At 35.1% G+C, this 20,657-nt stretch overlaps 2 protein-coding genes across 6 annotated transcripts; both read left to right on the top strand.

Moving 5' to 3' along the window:
• The first annotated feature begins 243 nt into the window (after nt 1-243).
• On the top strand, nt 244-4,385 carry LOC139982874 (uncharacterized). Its single transcript, XM_071996028.1, has 2 exons — nt 244-625; nt 1,122-4,385. The coding sequence occupies exons 1-2, from the start codon at nt 325-327 to the stop codon at nt 2,591-2,593; spliced, it is 1,773 nt and encodes a 590-aa protein (XP_071852129.1). The 5' UTR covers nt 244-324; the 3' UTR covers nt 2,594-4,385.
• A 3,632-nt stretch (nt 4,386-8,017) lies between these two features.
• LOC139982873 (uncharacterized) lies at nt 8,018-20,409 on the top strand. 5 transcript variants are annotated; one of them, XM_071996025.1, is made up of 3 exons: nt 8,018-8,183; nt 17,217-17,524; nt 18,852-20,408. In XM_071996025.1, the coding sequence occupies exons 2-3, from the start codon at nt 17,251-17,253 to the stop codon at nt 20,324-20,326; spliced, it is 1,749 nt and encodes a 582-aa protein (XP_071852126.1). In that variant the 5' UTR covers nt 8,018-8,183; nt 17,217-17,250; the 3' UTR covers nt 20,327-20,408. The 5 variants fall into 5 exon arrangements, with proteins under 5 accessions (XP_071852126.1, XP_071852123.1, XP_071852128.1 ...); XM_071996022.1 differs by lacking the exon at nt 17,217-17,524 and adding an exon at nt 8,510-8,817 and having other exon boundaries at nt 8,018-8,157; nt 18,852-20,392; XM_071996027.1 differs by lacking the exons at nt 17,217-17,524; nt 18,852-20,408 and adding exons at nt 8,510-8,817; nt 10,242-12,824 and having other exon boundaries at nt 8,018-8,157.
• The last annotated feature ends 248 nt before the right edge of the window (nt 20,410-20,657 follow it).

Here is a 20,657-nt window from a genome sequence, read left to right as displayed (position 1 = left end):
TTGCCATGTTGGATTAAGTTGAAATGCTTGTATAGCAAATCTTGCAGTGCGGTGGTGCAGGTATCTGACAATATAAGCAACACATTTGTCTTCACAGACCCCAGAACATCGTAACACAGTTTTTTTTCTCTTCTCTCTCGCTTGACATTATTTATCTTCGGAAGTACAAGGTTAACTCGTTATATGTGTCAAACAAATTGAAAATTAGACTCGTTAAAATTCAAAGATAATGGACAGGTGTTGTTAATTCTCATATGTTTTCTGTAATATCGTTATCTCAACTGATGAAAGTGTTTCTTCTTCTTCTTTTCGTATTCTTTTGGAATGTTAAATAAAGCTTCTCCGTTTATTATGACGTCATCAAGCAATACTTCGCAGTTCAGACTCGCCCTTCTACGTGTATCCGAAGTCTTGACAAAGGAAAATGTCCAGGATTTGGCGTTTCTTTGTGAGGATATAAGTCCAGCCAGAAGGGAGCTGATTACTAACGCTAGAGAATTATTTGCTGCTTTGCAAGGTCATGACCTGCTCAATGAACGAAAGGTTAACGTACTTATCGACTGGTTGGACGAGCTTCGACTTCTAGAAGCATCAACGCTTCTGAAGGAATACAGAACAAGATATTGTAAGTAATGGGTGTATGCAATCTTTTGGCCGTTCATAATCTTTGCGTTTCATAATCTTTGTGACTGCGTGTTCTTTATGTTTTACATGGCAATGCAATTCATGATGTACTGTAAGTCGCTACAAGATGCATTGGTAAAACAAAACTCATGAACAAAGGTTTGTCTACCGAAATAGGGTAAGATGTGGTGGTGTTGGGGGGGGGGAATAGGACGGGTTTACTAGATATCTTAAATGTTCCTGTGAAATGCACTTCATAAAGGAGCGTTTTTGCCCTCCCAAAATGTTTGCTCCACCAAACTCTTTGCTTTAGAAATAAATATGTAAATATGCTTTGACTGTAACGTTGTTGTGTAATACATACGAGTAATGCGCAAAGCAAATGACACCAAAACAAATCTTATTTCAGCGTTGCTATCAATAATTATTTACAATGTTATTTCATACATCGCGTACACAATCAGGAGTTTTCCATCGTTGTTTTTTATTGTTCACAGACCATGAAGCTTCAATTGAAAGATGTCTCGATCACGAGGACCAAACCATGCAGTACTTTTGTTTGTCTTGTGTCTCCAAAATCTGCCCGGACTGTCGTTATTCTGGGCATAATCCAAAGACGCATTGTGAGGTCATTAAACTAAGTGAAATATCAGATCAAGTATCTAAGCATCACCAGAATCTTATCCAAGAAATAGAGTCAGCAGAAACAAGCAGTTTATCTGCTAAGAAATTCTGGAAAGAAAAGAAAGATTCCCTAGGAAATGCAAGGCAGCATAGGCGAGCTAAGATTAATGAGGAATGTCTTCTTCGTTTAGAAAACGTAGAAAAACTAAAACGAGATCTAACACAGGAAGTAGATCGAAAAGAGGTATCTGATCAGAAACAGCTGTTGGAAGACATACATGAGATCCAAATTCTTGACAAAGAATTGGAACGTTTGGCAAAGTTGAAGAAAAAGAAAACAGAGAAATCATCACATGATCTCCAAGAGATGATCGAAGGAATGAAGAAAATCAAATCTTTACGGAACCAGCTTGATCAGCAAAATGAAAAGTTAAAGGTAAAACCTGTCGATCTCTTGTACAGGAAGATACCAAATGATGGAACATTTTGTAGTATTACAGTCGGTATGCTGATAGGAAGTGTAAGCTTGCGTGCTGATCAATTATTACATATACTTGATGAACGACAAAGCAGTGGGGGCGTTCTTCTTACTTGTGTTGATCCTAAAGATTCCAGTAAGGAATACTGGAGACATCTGGAGAAGGTTGATAATCACGATGATCCTGTAGTTATGTCGAATAGATCTATGTTTGATGATGCTAGACACCATATAATATTTGCTGTTGGAAAATCTGTCTTTATTGTAAATCCTCACTGGAATGGATCTCTGTATGATTCTTTAGAATCAGTCTCATCCTTGGTGATTGGTGAGGTACCTGGAGGTTCCTGGATTACTAGTATTGCTGCACATCGTCCAAACAAGGATCCTAACGATGAGTTTATCATCTCTACCAGCTGTGACCACTCTATTCGAGAGTACAATATCTCCGGATATGTTCTTAGAGTAATTGATACACGACACTTTGTACGCTTTAATGCTATATTCAGTGTTGCTTACTGTCATGATTTCTTTGCTATCATTGATCGAGGTTTTGGTGACGTCATACTGATACGTGAATATGGTAGAATCAGGCAGAGTGGCACTTTTAGGCTTCCGTCAGCTATGTCTGGTATGTTACCGATCAATATCATCTGGACTGGTTTTACGTGGCTTGTATTGTACATCAGTGAGGGAGTAGAGAAAGAGTGGAAGGTTGTACACTATAAGGAGTCAGGAGAGTTTGTCGAAGTGTGTTATAAAGGCACTTCATCGAATGAGATGGGTGTTCCTATTTGTGTCACTCAATTTCAGAACACTGGATATGTTACTCTTGCTAATACCAATGTCCGAATATTTAGGTACTGAAAATAACTGTAATGACATAGCTGCAGGTTTGATATTTTCATTTTAACAACTAGATCTGTACCGTTCGAAGTCTGGTAATTAAATTATTAGAAAAGGTTTTTACAGTTATTAACTTGAATTGGCTTACTGAATCATACCTAATAGTTATTTGCACGTTATTATCACAATTATTTTGATCATTTCTATGATAGTTTTAGATTTTGATATTTTAAACTCTTAAGTTGTTGGTGGTATGAGACCCATTTATTGATTTGTTGTTATTTTATTTCCCTAATATCTTTGTTTGTCTGCTCAAATCACGGACAAATCATTTCACTGTCAAATTATGAAAATACAATGCAGCAATTCTAAAAATGATATCGTATCTATAAGAAGAGAAAAAAAGCTATTAATCTTTCCTTTTTTTGTATCATACTTATTTAAACACTTTATCCATTTAACGTTGTTCACTGTAAGGTGTTTTACATGTTATTATCAAACTCTCTCTATCTATATCTGTGTAAATTATTATAACAAGTCGCTCACCATTCTTATTTAATTACTTAAGAAACCTTTTGATTTTTTATTCACTTTAGCGTTTGTTTAAGTATCAATTAAAGATGTTTTATTCATTTTCAATCTGTGTGTATATTCTAAATTGCATGTAGTTTAATTGTATGCAGGGTATATTTCTCTGGTTTATTTATTTTAAGGCCTTGATTTTCTTGGAGTAATAGCGATATCTTTTCACGCACCAATCTGCAGCTAAAAGACAATATAAAATAATTAGGAAAATATACGAAGTTCCGCTAATCGAGAGAGTAGCAGTTTAAAATAGCAGTGTGGTACTGTATATAGGCTTAGGACTCGCGCACACCTAGTTACTGTATAGTATTATGCATAGTAATAGAAGAGCCATAATGTAATAGAGTCAAGCTATCTTTGTATTTGCAGATGTTTTATTGCTAGCTGTTTGAGCATCACAGTAGGCCTAGCTGATTATTTATGATAATGTGACTTATTTTGTTAACAGACTGTCATCTTCTATATTCTTACTTATTCATGTCACTTATAAAAATAGGTTACCATATTCTTCTTTAATCTTTTCCAGCTTCTTGGCTGATGAGCTTGGTGGTTCGATTGTACACGGAATAAACGTAATGGTATTACTTAGTTTAAGGATATTATACACTATGGTATCTGGACAATGATATTTCGTTGTATAATTACTAATCAATATTTACCAATGATCTAGCCAGGGTCATGTAATGATTTTGAAATAGCCACATTATCAGAACAATATGTACGTCAACAATTGATTTAGCAAAAGAAAAATCTTGTTTGATCCCTTTCTAAATACGTTTAGTAAACATTCCAGTAGCAACCACGTTTATCTGATTATCCTCTGTCAGACGTTGAGATAATAAATTGCCCCTGTTAAACTAAAAAGATAAAAATTAATTACAAATTAGTGGATTTTGTTTACCTAAAACCGTTACATTAAAGTAGAGACAGAACCATGTTCATACATTTTGAAAGAACATGGTGGCCTTCCTGTTGATATTATTATTGTTATTATTATTGCTATTTTTGTTGTAAGTTGCGATGTAAGTCTAAGAGTACCGAACAAATAAAGTTGGCAGAGATAATACAATTGTAACATCTGGAGTTTCTTTAACTCTCTCTGCTTCATAATGAAAATTACCACTGAACTTGCCGGATCAACCCAAAAGATACCGCTACATCCCTGTTATTAGGCATTCTTGTTTTCTTTTAGGAGACCTGAACCACTGTTACAAAAGCAAATAAACGTTCACGGATAGATATGCAAACCATTTGCAATGGTGATAAAGATACATAAGATGACTCAACTCACAAACAACTACCACAAATATTGTTACATATCGATTTATAGGTCAGGCAGAAAACACGGCTTTAATGATCCTGCACACAGAAGACTGAAGTCTCTAACAAAATAGAAATATGACCACATCGAACCAAAACTGTTTGTAGTTTTTACAGGTTCAAATATAAGTATGACCACATCGAACCAAAACTGTTTGTAGTTTTTACAGGTTCAAATATAAGTATGAACACATCGAACCAAAACTGTTTGTAGTTTTTACAGGTTCAAATATAAATATGAACACATCGAACCAAAACTGTTTGTAGTTTTTACAGGTTCAAATATAAGTATGACCACATCGAACCAAAACTGTTTGAAGTTTTTACATGTTCAAATATAAGTATGACCACATCGAACCAAAACTGTTTGTAGTTTTTACAGGTTCAAATATAAATATGAACACATCGAACCAAAACTGTTTGTAGTTTTTACATGTTCAAATATAAGTATGACCACATCGAACCAAAACTGTTTGTAGTTTTTACAGGTTCAAATATAAATATGAACACATCGAACCAAAACTGTTTGTAGTTTTTACAGGTTCAAATATAAGTATGACCACATCGAACCAAAACTGTTTGTAGTTTTTACAGGTTCAAATATAAGTATGACCACATCGAACCAAAACTGTTTGAAGTATTTACAGGTTCAAATATAAGTATGACCACATCGAACCAAAACTGTTTGTAGTTTTTACAGGTTCAAATATAAGTATGACCACATCGAACCAAAACTGTTTGAAGTATTTACAGGTTCAAATATAAGTATGACCACATCGAACCAAAACTGTTTGTAGTTTTTACAGGTTCAAATATAAATATGAACACATCGAACCAAAACTGTTTGTAGTTTTTACAGGTTCAAATATAAGTATGACCACATCGAACCAAAACTGTTTGTAGTTTTTACAGGTTCAAATATAAATATGAACACATCGAACCAAAACTGTTTGTAGTTTTTACAGGTTCAAATATAAGTATGACCACATCGAACCAAAACTGTTTGAAGTTTTTACATGTTCAAATATAAGTATGACCACATCGAACCAAAACTGTTTGTAGTTTTTACAGGTTCAAATATAAATATGAACACATCGAACCAAAACTGTTTGTAGTTTTTACAGGTTCAAATATAAGTATGACCACATCGAACCAAAACTGTTTGTAGTTTTTACAGGTTCAAATATAAATATGAACACATCGAACCAAAACTGTTTGTAGTTTTTACAGGTTCAAATATAAGTATGACCACATCGAACCAAAACTGTTTGAAGTATTTACAGGTTCAAATATAAGTATGACCACATCGAACCAAAACTGTTTGTAGTTTTTACAGGTTCAAATATAAATATGAACACATCGAACCAAAACTGTTTGTAGTTTTTACAGGTGCAAATATAAGTATGACCACATCGAACCAAAACTGTTTGTAGTTTTTACAGGTTCAAATATAAATATGAACACATCGAACCAAAACTGTTTGTAGTTTTTACAGGTTCAAATATAAGTATGACCACATCGAACCAAAACTGTTTGAAGTTTTTACATGTTCAAATATAAATATGACCACATCGAACCAAAACTGTTTGTAGTTTTTACAGGTTCAAATATAAACATGACCACATCAAACCAAAACTGTTTGAATTTTTTACAGGTTCAAATATAATATAACCACATCGAACCAAAACTGTTTGAAGTTTTTACAAGTTCAATATAATATGACCACATCGAATCAAAACTGTTTGAAGTTTTACCGGTTCTCTTTGTTAATTACAATAATATATTGATTGTCGATTGCTGTAGAGATGGGGTTTCGCCAATATTCAATCTTACACCTGTCCTTATATTGCTGATATTAACGTTCATACTGTGTACAAACATATTTAAAAGATTAACGAAAGGAAGAGGAATAAGTAAGAGAAAAATAATATTTCAAATCAGCAAATCAAGAAGACTGCGTCACAAGGGTGATACCTAAGGATAAAGTACCACAGGACAGTAAAATTATAACATCGTTGAATACGTCATCAAGAAATATAAAATCATAAAATTAGTATAACTCCGCAAAGTGGTAGGTTCAGGCAGCCTTCTTCTGCTACCAAAACTCGCTATCTTTTACCTTTCATTCCTCAGGATATTAAAATTCATAATATTAATTTAAACGTTAGGTTGCCTTTCTTGCCTTTGCTGTACAGCCTGCTGCTTTCCATGTTTTATTTCTTATTAGTTTTACTTCTTATTCTTTTATGTTTTATCGACTCCGAGAACTGTAGTTTCCTTTAAAGGATTAATAAAGTTATTCTTACTCTTATTCCTACTTTAAATAAGAAATATGGTAACGAACACTGTGTCGACATCACGTATCGTGAACTGGTCAGTATAAGAGGGACATAAAATTAATCAACAATATCGTGGTAGGGATGCCTGTTATGAACAACGCCCTAAACAGATATGGACTCCACTTTGGAAATGTTGTTAAATTGTTTAATGCCTCATGATATGAATAAATTACTCGAGATATTTCATCAATATCAATACTTATTACATCAGTAAGACCGTTTCATATATTATTTTCTTTTATATTTCAGCTTGAGGAATATATTGTGTTTGCCTCTAAACAACACGTGCCACAATTTTGTGAAATGCAGACACCAAAGTGCCCATTCTCATACAATGAGAAGTTCCCCTGTTTGGTTAAGAAAGAATTAGCTTTTGTGTGCAATTAAGCAGTATACATGATGCTGAATTGAATAAGTGTCCCTTTAGTGAAAACAATAAATTAAATAAATTATTAAGCGCCTCTTTTTAAAAAAAAAACATTAACAAATACTGAAATATGTGGTACGGAGTACACAAAGGATACATTTTGTCGAAAGATTTTGAGGTAACAGTTTGGTTTGTCCTTCAAATATAGGTCAAGAGCCCCAAGCATTCCTCCTTGAATTTTACGTCCTCAGCCAGCGAGAGAACCCTCCACTGTCGCTGCTGTCCCGAGTAGGTAGGACACCAAAAGAAGTGTTTCTGTTTTTGCTTTCTGATGATGTGATCTGATGACGTAGAAGATCATGGCATTTACGCTACCAAGTCGCCAACTATTATGAAACATTCAGATTTGACCATGGAATGCAGAGAATGTTAAAATTGGTATTTTTTTCTCTCTTACACTCAAAATGCAAGCAGAAAAATAAATCAATCAACGATTGCAACTTGCGTGCTCACATTCATAAGTCGTCGCTTTGTTGGATTTTGTATAGGCGCTTTGAAGCTCTTTCATCGCGTTCAGGTATTTCCTTTGTAAGCTACTTCAAAAGCGTGTATGACGTGTACTCTAAAATAGATAAGGTGTTATGATTAACATTATTCAAGCTGAAATTTGCACCAGTTGGTGTATACGCCGATGATGTTTAATTTTGGGCGGTTTCATGTTTCGGGTCACAGCACGCAAACAATAGTCAACACGCTTTGCATTGTGGGTTTTTACAGGGCGATGCCTCTACTATACTGTGGACATATGTAACGCTGCGTACCTGCAGTCGTTTGTGGCGTCTTTCCGTGTACAGTATAAACGAGCTTTGAGGAAGTCGACTTAATTTCCTTCTCCAGCTACAAAATAATCCGATTTAGATCAATTTGAAGACACAACAAGTTACATTCGTTTTGAACTGACTCCTTTCATCGAGGTAGAGTACAATTAAAGAGTCACATGGTATTTATATATATTTAATGGGAAAATTTAAGCCTATATGTTTCTATTCAATTTGTATCTTAATCAATGACATTTTGCCTTGATTCTAGTATAATGATGAATGATTGGTGTTATAGATTAACCCAATGAACGAGTGAATCTGTAGCGAATAATGATTGCCAAATTTATTGCATGTCTTCGTTAATTGGTTGTAAGTATTACACATGAGTACACTAGGCGCATTGGAGGTTATAGACAAACTGGTAGGTGTTGTTGACTTTCATCTGTATTCTGTAACATCGTTACCTTACGAAAGTTTTTCTTCATTTTCTTCTATTTTGGAACAGTAAATTAAGCTTTTCAAACAGTTATCGAGGTATTATGACGTCATCAAGCAATACTTCGCAGTTCAGACTCACCCTCCTACGTATATCCAAAGTCTTGACAAAGGAAAATGTCCAGGATTTGGCGTTTCTTTGTGAAGATATAAGTCCAGCCAGAAGAGAGCAGATTACCAACGCTAGAGAATTATTTGCTGCTCTGCAGAGTAATGACCTACTCAGCGAACGCAAGGTTAACGTACTTATCGATTGGTTGGACGAGCTTCGACTTTCAGAAGCGTCAAAGCTTCTGAAGGAATACAGAGCAAGATATCGTGAGTAGTAGGTGTATGTAATCTTTTGGCGTTTCACCATCTTTGTGACTGCGTGTTATTTATGTTTTACATGGCATTGCAATTCATGATATAAGTCGCTACATGATGCATTGATAAAAAAAACGCCAAAGTTTGTAACATAAATGTACCAAACGGTTCATTAAGTCTTCAAGGTTTTGGACATTCATTTCTTATTGCTGGATTCTACATATCAACTTAATTGTTCCATTAAAAAGTAACAGATCGCTCTAGTAGATTCTACATGCTTTGGCAAACTGTAAAACACTTTTATTTAGTTGAATTTGATTTATAATAGTACATATGCTCATATTGTCCGATTTTCATCAGATTTTATCACGAATGTTGTATGTGGTGCAAATTTCGTTTACAAAAAAAGGGGGCCGTGGGGGAATTTTCACTCCCTGAAACATTACGTCCAAAGAATTCTTATTTTAGGCTATATTAGGCTCACAAACGATAAACCAATGAAATCGAAAATATGAAAGTACTACAATTTCAGGAGTTAGAATATTTTCCACAGAAATTCATTCCTCTTTGTGACATGTGCTCGGTAGTGTAGAGTCGTTACTAGAGGACAAGAAATATCTCAAAATACAACAAATTACGAGTATTTCGCTCCCTGAGGACTACCAGGGCTTGAAATAATTTCTTTAAAACTTGAATTTCTCTTTACATGTACTGTGCTTAAAACACGATAAGAGAGAACAGGAATATATGATTAAAAACTTGAGCAACCGGGGACCAGGCCCCCTTTCCCTCAATATGGCTACTTAAAGCCCCACTAAGACTCTAAGATAATTCTCACAAAAGAAATGTAAAGTGTAATTCCTTTTTTTTCTACCAAGTATTTTTACTCTCAAAAACAGCTACAATGATCTAAAAGTGCTACTACCGCTTCTGTGAATCCTGCACTCCCAGCCAATAAAATAGTACAGTAATACTTATAAAGCAAGTTACCTACTTTGTTATTTTTGCCAATTAGTTACTACAAGTCGGTCTCGAAATCGACATTAAAGTTTCTCGCAATTTTGAATTTCATGTCAAATTAAAAAAAAAACAATGAATAAACGTTTGTCTTCCGAAAAGAAGGGTGGGTGAGGTGGAGTGGGGGAGGGAGTAGGACGGGTTCACTAGATTTCCTAAATTTCCCTGTGATATGCACTTAATAAAGGTGCGTTTTTGCACTCCCAAAATGTTTACTCCACCTAACTGTTTGCTTTTGAAATAAATATGTAAATGTACTGTGACTGTATCGTTGTTGTGTAATACGTACGAGTAATGCGGTAAGCAAAATGAAACTAAAAGGGAATTTCAGCGGTGTTATCAATGATTATTTACAATTTTATTTCCTACATTGCGTTAACGGTTAGGAATTTTCAATCGTTGTATTTCCTTGTTCACAGAGGACGCAGCTTCAGTTGAAAGATGTCCCGATCACGAGGACCAAACCATGCAGAACTTTTGTTTGTCTTGTGTCTCCAAAATCTGCCCGAACTGTCTTCATTCTGCGCATAATCCAAAGACGAAGTGTGAGGTCATTAAACTAAGTGAAATCTCAGATCAAGTATCTAAGCATCACCAGAATCTTATCCAAGAAATACAGGCAGCAGAAACAATCAGTTTATCTGCTAAGAATTTCTGGAAAGAAAAGAAAGATGCCCTCGGAAAAACAAGGCAAGATGCTCGAGCTACGATTAATAAGGATTTTTTTCTTCGTTTAGAAAACGCAGAAAAACTAAAACGAGATCTAACACAGGAAGTAGATCGAAAAGAGGTATCTGATCAAAAACAGCTGTTGGAAGACATACATGAGATCCAAATTCTTGACATTGAATTGGAACGTTTGGCAAAGTTGAAGAAAAAGAAAACAGAGACATCATCACATGATCTCCAAGAGATAATCGAAGGAATGAAGAAAATCAAATCTTTACGAAACCAGCTTGATCAGCAGTATGAAAACTTAAAGGTAAAACCTGTCGATCTCTTGTACAGGAAGCTACCCAATGATGGAGCATTCTGTAGCATTACAGACAGTACGCTGATAGGAAGTGTGCACTTGGGTAGGGCTCAGTTATTACATACATTTAATGAAAGAAAAACGAGTGGGGGCGTTCTGCTTATTTGTGTTGATCCTAGAGATACCAGTACGGAATACTGGAGACATCTGGAGAAGATTGATAATCACGATGATCCTGTAGTTATGTCGAATCTAGTCATGTATTATGATAGTGGATATCACCCATTATTTGCTGTAGGTAATACTGTATTCATTGTACATCCTCACCGAAATGGAGCTCTGTATGATTCTGTAATATCAGTCTCATCCTTGGTGATTAATGAGGTACCTGAAGGTTCCTGGATTACCAGTGTTACAGCACATCGTCTAAGCAGGAGTCCACACGATGCGTTTATCATCTCTACCAGCTGTGACCACTCTATTCGAGAGTACAATGTTTCCGGATCTGCTCTTAGAGTTATAGATACACGAGACTTTGTACGCTCTAATGATATATACAGAGTTGCTTACTATCGTAATTTATTTGCTATCATTGGTCGAACTCTTGATGACGTCATACTAATAGATGCTGATGGTACATTCAAGCAGTGTGGCACTTTAAGGCTTCCGTCAACCATGTCTGGTATGTTACCGATCAATATCATCTGGACTGGTGCTCAGTGGCTGGTATTGTACATCAGTGAGGGAGTAGAGAAAGAGTGGAAGGTGGTACACTATAAGGAGACTGGAGAGTTTGTCAAAGTGTATGATGAAGGAACATCATCTAATGAGACGGATGTTCCTGTTTGTGCCACTCGATGTGGGAACACTGGATGTCTTACTCTTGCTAATACCAATGTCCGAACATTTCAGTACTGAAAATAACTGTAATGAAATAGCTGCCGGTATGATATTTTCATTTTAACAACTAGATCCGTACCGTTCGATTATTGGTAAATGAGTTATTAGAAAAGATCTTTACAGTTATTAACTTGAACTGGCCTAAGGAATCATACATAATAGTCATTTGCACGTTATTTTCACAATTATTTAGATCATTTGATTTCTATTTTATTTTTAGATTTTGGTATCTTAAACTCTTAATTTATTGGTGATATTAGACCCATTTATTGATTTATTGATTTTTTGTTCTTTTATTGCCGTTGCTTTATTATTTATCTGCTTAAATCACGAACAAACCATTCCGCTGTAAAATTATGAACATAAGATGCAGCAATGGAAAAATGTATACCGTATCTCAGCAGAGAAATAAGCTATCGATGTTGTTTCTTTTATTTTTCTGCAATTGTATGATACCTTTTTACAGACTTTATCCATTTCACGTTGTTCACTGTAAGGTGTAGCAAATATTATTATCAAACTATCTTTCTATATCTGTGTAGATTATTATTCCATATCGCTCAACATTCGTTTTTAATTATTTAAGAAACCTTTTGATTTTTTAACTATAGAGTTTGTTTAAGTATCAATTAAAGATGTTTTTCTATCTTTCAATCTGTGTGTTTAATTCTAAATTGCAAGCTGTTTAATTGTATACAGGGTATATTTCTCTGGTCTATCTATTGTAACTCTTATTGTAACGCAGTGAAATGGAGGAATAGCGATAATGCCTAGTACTAGAAGAGCTGTTATGTCATAGAGCCAAGCTAAATTTGTAGTTATTTTTGCAGATGTTTTATTTTAAATTGTTTGAGACACCACAGTAGGCCTAGCTGCTTATTTATGATTATGTGTCTTCTTTTGTACACAGACTGTCGTCTTTTATATTCTTTCTTATTCATGCCCCTTATAATCTTTGAAATAGTCACATATTCAGAACAATACGTACGTCAACAATTGATTCATCAAAAGAAAAATCTTGTTTGATCCCCTTCCAAATACGTTTAATAACATCCCAGTATTATCAACGTTCCTCTGATTATCCTCTGTCAGACGTTGAGAGAATAAATTGCCCCAGTTAATTAAAAAAGATAAAAATTAATTAACAATTACTGAATTTTGTTTACCGAAAACCATTACATTAAACGTAGAGACAGAACCATGTTCATATATTTTGAAAGAACATGGTGGCTTTCCTGTTTATATTATATATTGTTATTATTATTGCTATTTTTGTTGTAAGTTGCGATGTAAGTCTAAGAGTAACGAACAAATAAAGTTGACAGAGGTAATGTAATTGTTATATCTGGAGTTTATTTTAACTCTCTCTCTGATTCATAATGACAAATCACCACAGAACTTGCCGGATCAACCCAAAATATACCGCTACATCCTTGTAATTAGGCATTCTTGTTTTCTTTTAGGAGACCTGAAACACTGTAACAACAGCGAATAAACGTTCAAGGATAGAGTAGCAAACCATTTCTAATGGTGATAGAGATACATAAGATGACACAAATCACAACACAACTACCACAAATATGTTTACATATAGATATAGGCCAGCCAGATAACACAGTTTTAATACTCCTTGACAGAGAAAACTGAAGTCTGTAACAAAATAGAAATATGACCACATCGAACCAAACCTGTCTGAAGTTTTACCGGTTCAAATATAAATATGATCACATCGAACCAAACCTGTCTAGAGTTTTACCGGTTCAAATATTCATATGACCACATCGAACCAAAACTGTTTGTAGGTTTTACAGGTTCAAATATAATATGACCACATCGAACCAAAACTGTTTAAAGTTTTTACATGTTCAAGTATAATATGACCACATCGAACCAAAACTGTTTGAAGTGTTACCGGTTCTCTTTGTTAATTACAACAATACACTGATTGTCGATTGTTGTAGAGATGGGGTTTCGCCAATATTCAATCTTACACATGTCCTTATATTGCTGATATTAACGTTCATACTGTGTACAAACATATTAAAAAGATTAAAGAAAGGAAGAGGTATAAATAAGAGGAATATAATATTTCAAATAAGCAAATCAAGAAGACTACGTCAAAAGGGTGATACCTAAGGATAAAGTACCACAGGACAGTAAAATTATAACATCGTTGAACACGTCATCAAGAAATATAAAATCATAAAATTAGTATAACTCCGCGAAGTGGTAGGTTCAGGCAGCCTTCTTCTGCTACCAAAACTCGCTCTCTTTTACCTTTCATTCCTCAGGATATTAAAATTCATAATATTAATTTAAACGTTAGGTTGCCTTTCTTGCCTTTGCTGTACAGCCTGCTGCTTTCCATGTTTTATTTCTTATTAGTTTTACTTCTTATTCTTTTATGTTTCATCGACTCCGAGAACTGTAGTTTCCTTTAAAGGATTAATAAAGTTATTCTTACTCTTATTCCTACTTTAAATAAGAAATATGGTAACGAACACTGTGTCGACATCACGTATCGTGAACTGGTCAGTATAAGAGGGACATAAAATTAATCAACAATATCGTGGTAGGGATGCCTGTTATGAACAACGCCCTAAACAGATATGGACTCCACTTTGGAAATGTTGTTAAATTGTTTAATGCCTCTTGGTATAAATAAATTACTCGAGATGTTTCATCAATATCAATACTTATTACATCAGTAAGACCGTTTCATATATTATTTTCTTTTATATTTCAGGAATATTGAGGAATATATTGTGTTTGCCTCTAAACTTCACGTGCCACAATTTTGTGAAATGCAGACACCAAAAGTCCCCTTTCTCATAAAATGAGAAGTGCCCCTGTTTGGTTAAAAAAGAGATTAGGTTTTGTATGCAATTAAGCAGTATCCATGATGTGGAATTGAATAAGTGTCCCTTTAGTGAAAACAATAAATTAAATTAAATTATTAAGCGCCTCTTTTTTTTAAAAAAACATTAACAAATACTGAAATATGTGGTACGGAGTACACAAAGTATACATTTTGTCGAAAGATTTTGAGGTAACGTTTTGGTTTATCCTTCAAGTAAAAGTCAGGTGTCCCAAGCACTCATCCTTGAAGTATACGTCACCAGCCAGCGAGAGAGCCCTCCACTGTCGCTGCTGTCCCGAGGAGGTAGGAGCACAAAAGAAGTGTTTCTGTTTTTGCTTTCTGATGATGTGATCTGATGACGTAGAAGATCATGGCATTTACGCTTCCAAGTCGCCAACCACGATAAAACATTCAGATTTGACCATGGAATGCAGAGAATGTTAAATTAGTATTTTTACTCTCTTACACTCAAAATGCAAGAAGAAATATCAATCAATCAACGATTGCAACTTGCGTGCTAATATTCATAGAACGTCGCTTTTGTTGGATTTTGTATAGGCGCTTTGAAGCTCTTTCATCGCGTTCAGGTATTTTCTTTGTAGGCTACTTCAACAGCGTGTATGACGTGTGCTCTAAAATAGATAAGGTGTTATGATTAACATTATTCTAGCTGAAATTTGCACCAGTTGGTGTATACGCCGATGATGTTTATTTTGTGCGATTTTCGTGTTTCGGGTCACAGCACGCAAACAATAGTCAACACGCTTTGCATTGTGGGTTTTTACAGGGCGCTGCCTCTACTATACTGTGGACATATGTAACGCCGCGTACCTGTAGTCGTTTGTGTCGTCTTTCGTGTATAAACGAGCTTTGAGGAAGTCGGTTTAATCTCCTTTTCCAGCTACATAAAAATCCGATTTAGATCAATTTGAAGACACAACAAGTTACATGCGTTTTGATCTGACTACTTTCATCGAGGTAGAGTTACAATTAAATAGTCACATGGTATTTATATATATGTAAGGGTAAATTTAAGCCTATATGTTTCTATTCAATTTGTATCTTAATCTATGACATTATGCCTTGACTCTACTATAATAATGCATGATTGGTGTTATAGATTAACCAATGAACGAGTGAATCTGCAGCGAATAAAGGATGCCAAATATATCGCGTGTCTTCGTTAGTTGGTCGTAAGTATTACACATGAGTATACAGTATGATGGCTTAATGAGTTTTAGCGATGCAGATGGTTCACTACATTATTCAGATTCAGTGTCTACAGTTATAGGCCTATCTATATAAAAATACAAAAACATCAGGCGGGGATCCACGTGATGTGGTATGATTCCCCCCCCCCCTTCTCTACTTCCTTCTTCAATCCCACATAAAAGTATCACAAGTGTCTATATCAATACAACGTTGTCTATATACCTAGTTAAAGACCTATGCTAGTATACCCTTAATTATTGATTGTCTTATTAAACAAATTGTAACGCCTACCAGTTTTCCCCTTACAATAGAGTCTGCTTGAAAAACATTAGTTTCAAACCCTTTACCTGTTTGTCATGTATCCGACCTTTAAAATGTCCTAGTTTGACCCATCTTAAAGACTGCACCGCCATCCCTCCGCGTTCTGTCAACGCCGTTAGTCATTGGCCATTGCAATGAAGTATATGTAAGCATATATATATCCCGGCAGTGATGTGTCGTTCCTATTCTAGTGATTATACTTTTAAAAAATGGAAATAATTCAACGTGCATTACTGCATACAACTTGAACATACTGAGCTTACTCCAATGCATTAACAATACTGCAGAATGAAAACAAATACACATATAGATCGCCGTTACAAGCACTATTACGTATAGTGTGTAATATCCACTAAGGCTCATTACGGAAGCTCGAATTCATTATTTAATTTTTTAACTCTTCAATTGATAGTTGATATTGCTTATTTAAATGAAATATACGAGACAAACGCTTCTTCGGTGAATCAAACATTTAAATTTGCATGAAATTAAAATTGTGACAAACAGGGTTTGGCAACATTTTAGAGAAGTCACACTAATCACAATTACCTCAAACTAAAGAGATGAATTTTAATGTATTTTAATGTCGAATGTAAACTACTTCTGCCTGTGGGAGCTATAAGGTTTCAATAATTGTTGCAAGGACTTCCTTTTTTTCTATGTGGTGTCATAAGTAGGGCCACTATGAGACAAACCCTCCAACTTTATAGTTGTTTTCCATTTGTATTTTCAACATGAATGTATAATGTGTTGCCAATCATACAAATTAAGTCATATAATATATATATATATATATATATATATATATATATATATATATATATATATGAATATGCACATTATGCATTATTATTGTTTTTTTTTTTCCTTTTCATACTTGTAGCAGTTGTTCATCATCTCCGTCAAAGCCTTATGATCAATGAATAAGGTTTAGTTCTCCTGTAACAATTAATGATAAGTGATGGCTTTACACGTTTAGTTGGTGAAATTGCTGGATTGATTTACGAGAGAAAACTAGGCGCATTGGAGGTTAAAGACAAACGGGTAGGTGTTGTTGACTCTCATATGTAATCTGTAACATCGTTACCTCACGAAAATTTTTCTTCCTTTTCTTCTATTTTGGAACAGTAAATTAAGCTTTATAAACAGTTATCGATGTATTATGACGTCATCAAGCAATACTTCGCAGTTCAGACTCACCCTTCTACGTATATCCGACGTCTTGACAAAGGAAAATGTACAGGATTTGGCGTTTCTTTGTGAAGATATAAGTCAAGCCAGAAGAGAACTGATTACTAATGCTAGGGAATTATTTGCTGCTTTGCAAGGTCATGACCTGCTCAGCGAACGAAAGGTTAACATACTTATCGACTGGTTGGACGAGCTTCGTCTTTCTGAAGCGTCAAAGCTGCTGAAGGAATACAGGACAAGATATCGTAAGTAAATGGTGTATGCAATCTTTTGGCGTTTCATAATCTTTGTGACTGCGTGTTCTTTATGTTTTACATGGCACTGCAATTCATGATGTAAGTCGCTAAAAGATACCTTGATAAAAAGCACTGAAATCTAAAGCTTGTAACATAAATGTACCAATAGCTTCAATTTAATTGTTCATGTAGCATATACCGGCGTCCTTGCATCCAGCAACCTCTTATCTCTATTAGAGTCTACATGCTTTTATTAAGTTGAATTTGATTTACAATAGTACATATTCTCATTGTGTCCAATTCTCATCAGATTTTATAACGAATGTTGTAAGTGGGGCAAATTTCGTTTTTACTTAACTCTATATTCGGCTCACAAACGCAAAACCCGATGAAATCGAAAATCTGAAAGTACTAGAGTTTCAGGAGTTAGAATATTTTCCACATAAATTCCTTTCCTCTCTGTGACATGTGCTCATCATTGTAACTTCGTTACGAAGGAACGAGAAATATCTCAAAATACAACAACTTCCGAGTGTTTCGCTCCCTGAAGACTACCAGGGCTTGAATTAAATCCCTTCAAAATTGAATTTCTCTTTCACATGTATTTTGTTGAAAACACGATACGAGAGAACAGGAATATCTGAAGAAAAAAACTTGAGCAATCGGGGACCCGGCCCACTGGACCCCTATATGGTTCATTAAAGCCCCACTAAGACTCTAAGATTAATCCCAAAAAAGAAATGTAAATGTAATTCCTTTTTTCTACCAAGTATTTTTGCGCTCAAAAACAGCTACAAGAACTATGATCTAAAAGTGCTACTGCAGCTTTTGGGGACCCTGCACTCCATTCCTTTAACAAAGTGCAGTTGTACTTATAAAGCAAATTACCAACTTTGTTATTTTTGCCAATTAGTTAATACAAGTCGGTCTCGAAATGGACACTAAAGTTTGTCGCATTTTTGAATTTCATGTCAAATTAAAAACTCATAAATAAACGTTTGTCTTCCGCAAATGGATAAGGTGAGGTGAGGGGGGTGGGGAGAGGGGTCAGTTCGGGTTCACTGGATTTCCTAACTTCTCATGTGATATGCACTTAATAAAGGTGCGTTTTGTACTCCCAAAGTGTTTGCTCCACCGAACTGTTGCTCTTTAAATAAATATGTAAATGTGATTTCACTGTATATTTTATTTTGTGTAATACACACGAGTAAGGTGGCAAGCAAAATGAAACAAAAAGGTCTTTTTCAGCGGTGTTTTCAATAATGATTTACAATGTTATTGCATACATCGCGTACACAATCAGAATTTTTCCAACGTTGTTTTTTATTGTTCACAGAGCGTGAAGCTTCAGTTGAAAGATGTCTCGATCACGAGGACCAAACCATGAAGTACTTTTGTTTGTCTTGTGTCTCCAAAATCTGCCCAGACTGTCTTTATTCTGCGCATAATCCAAAGACGAAGTGTCAGGTTATTCAACTAAGTGAAATCTCGGATAATGTATCTAAGCATCAGCAGAATCTAATCCAAGAAATACAGTCAGCAGAAACAAGCAGTTTATCTGCTAAGAATTTTTGGAAAGAAAAGAAAGATTTCCTCGGAAAAGCAAGGCAAGATGCTCGAGCTAAGATTAATGAGGAATTTCTTATTCTTTTAGGAAAAGCAGAACAACTAAAACGAGATCTAGTACAGGAAGTAGATCGAAAAGAGGTATCTGATCAGAAACAGCTGTTGGAAGACATACATGAGATCCAAATTCTTGACAAAGAATTGGAACGTTTGGCAAAGTTGAAGAAAAAGAAAACAGAGAAATCATCACATGGTCTCCAAGAGATGATCGAAGGAAGGAAGAAAATCGAATACATCCGGAACCAGCTTGATCAGCAGACTGAAAAGTTGAAGGTAAAACCTGTCGATCTCTTGTACAGGAAGATACCCAATGATGGAACATTCTGTAGCCTTACAGTCAGTATGCTGATAGGAAGTGTAATATTGCACAGGACTCAGATATTACATGTGTTTGATGCAAGACAAACGAGTGGGGGCGTTCTTCTTATTTGCGTTGATCCTAACGATTCCAATAAGGAATACTGGAGACATCTGGAGAAGATTGATAATCACGACGATCCTGTAGTTATGTCGAATATAAATATGAATTGTGATGACGAAAAACAGTCATTATTTGCTGTAGGTAATACTGTCTTCATTGTACATCATAACGACAATGGTTCTCTGTATGATTCTGTTAAGTCAGTCTCACCCTTGGTGATTGATGAGGTACCTGAAGGTTCCTGGATTACCAGTATTACAGCAAATGATACAAACACAAAGGATTCTAACGATGATTTTATCATCTCTACCAGCTGTGACCACTCTATTCGAACGTACAGTATCTCCGGATCTGCTCTTAGAGTAATAGATACACGAGACATTTTACCGTGTAATGGTATATCCAGAGTTGTTTACTGCCGTAATGTATTTGCTATCATTGGTCGTAGTCGTGATGACGTCATACTGATAGATTCTGACGGTACAGTCAAGCAGTGTGGCAGTTTAAGGTGTCCATCAGCTATGTCTAGTATGTTACCGATCAATATCATCTGGACAGGTGGTGATTGGCTGGTATTGCACATCAGTGAGGGAGTAGAGAGAGAGTGGAAGGTTGTAAACTATAAGAAGACTGGAGAGTTTGTCAAGGTGTGTGATGAAGGAACATCAACTCATGAGGTCGATGTTCCTCTTAGTGTCTCTCGATATCGGAAAACTGGATATGTTACTCTTGCTAATACAAATGTCCGAATATTTCAGTACTGAAAATAACTGTAATGGCATAGCTGCCGGTACGATATTTTCATTTTAACAACTAGATCTGTACCGTTCGAACTCTTGGCAATTAAGTTTTAGAACAGATCTTTATGGTTATTCTTGAATCGGTCTACTGAATTATACCTAATAGTCATTTGCAAGCTTTTTTTCACAGTTATTTAGATCATTTGATTTCTATAATATTTTTATATTTTGGTATCTTAAACTCTAAATTTATAGGTAATATTAGACCCATTTATTGATTTATTGATTTGCTGTTATTTTTATTGCCGCTGCTTCATCACTTGTCTACTTAAATCACGGACAAACCATTCCGCTG

The sequence above is a fragment of the Apostichopus japonicus genome, chromosome 16 (assembly GCF_037975245.1).
Source record: "Apostichopus japonicus isolate 1M-3 chromosome 16, ASM3797524v1, whole genome shotgun sequence".
Classification (NCBI taxonomy): domain Eukaryota; kingdom Metazoa; phylum Echinodermata; class Holothuroidea; order Aspidochirotida; family Stichopodidae; genus Apostichopus; species Apostichopus japonicus.
This window is presented reverse-complemented; position numbering and strand designations above follow the sequence as displayed.

What these genes read in the sequence shown, in the direction of transcription:
- LOC139982874 (XM_071996028.1), top strand. Translation starts at nt 325, where the DNA reads ATGTTAAATAAAGCTTCTCCGTTTATTATGACGTCATCAAGCAATACT. An exon ending in GGAATACAGAACAAGATATT is followed by an intron (nt 626 to 1,121) that starts GTAAGTAATGGG and finishes TATTGTTCACAG; the next exon opens with ACCATGAAGCTTCAATTGAA.
- LOC139982873 (XM_071996026.1), top strand. Translation starts at nt 17,251, where the DNA reads ATGACGTCATCAAGCAATACTTCGCAGTTCAGACTCACCCTTCTACGT. An exon ending in GGAATACAGGACAAGATATC is followed by an intron (nt 17,525 to 18,851) that starts GTAAGTAAATGG and finishes TATTGTTCACAG; the next exon opens with AGCGTGAAGCTTCAGTTGAA.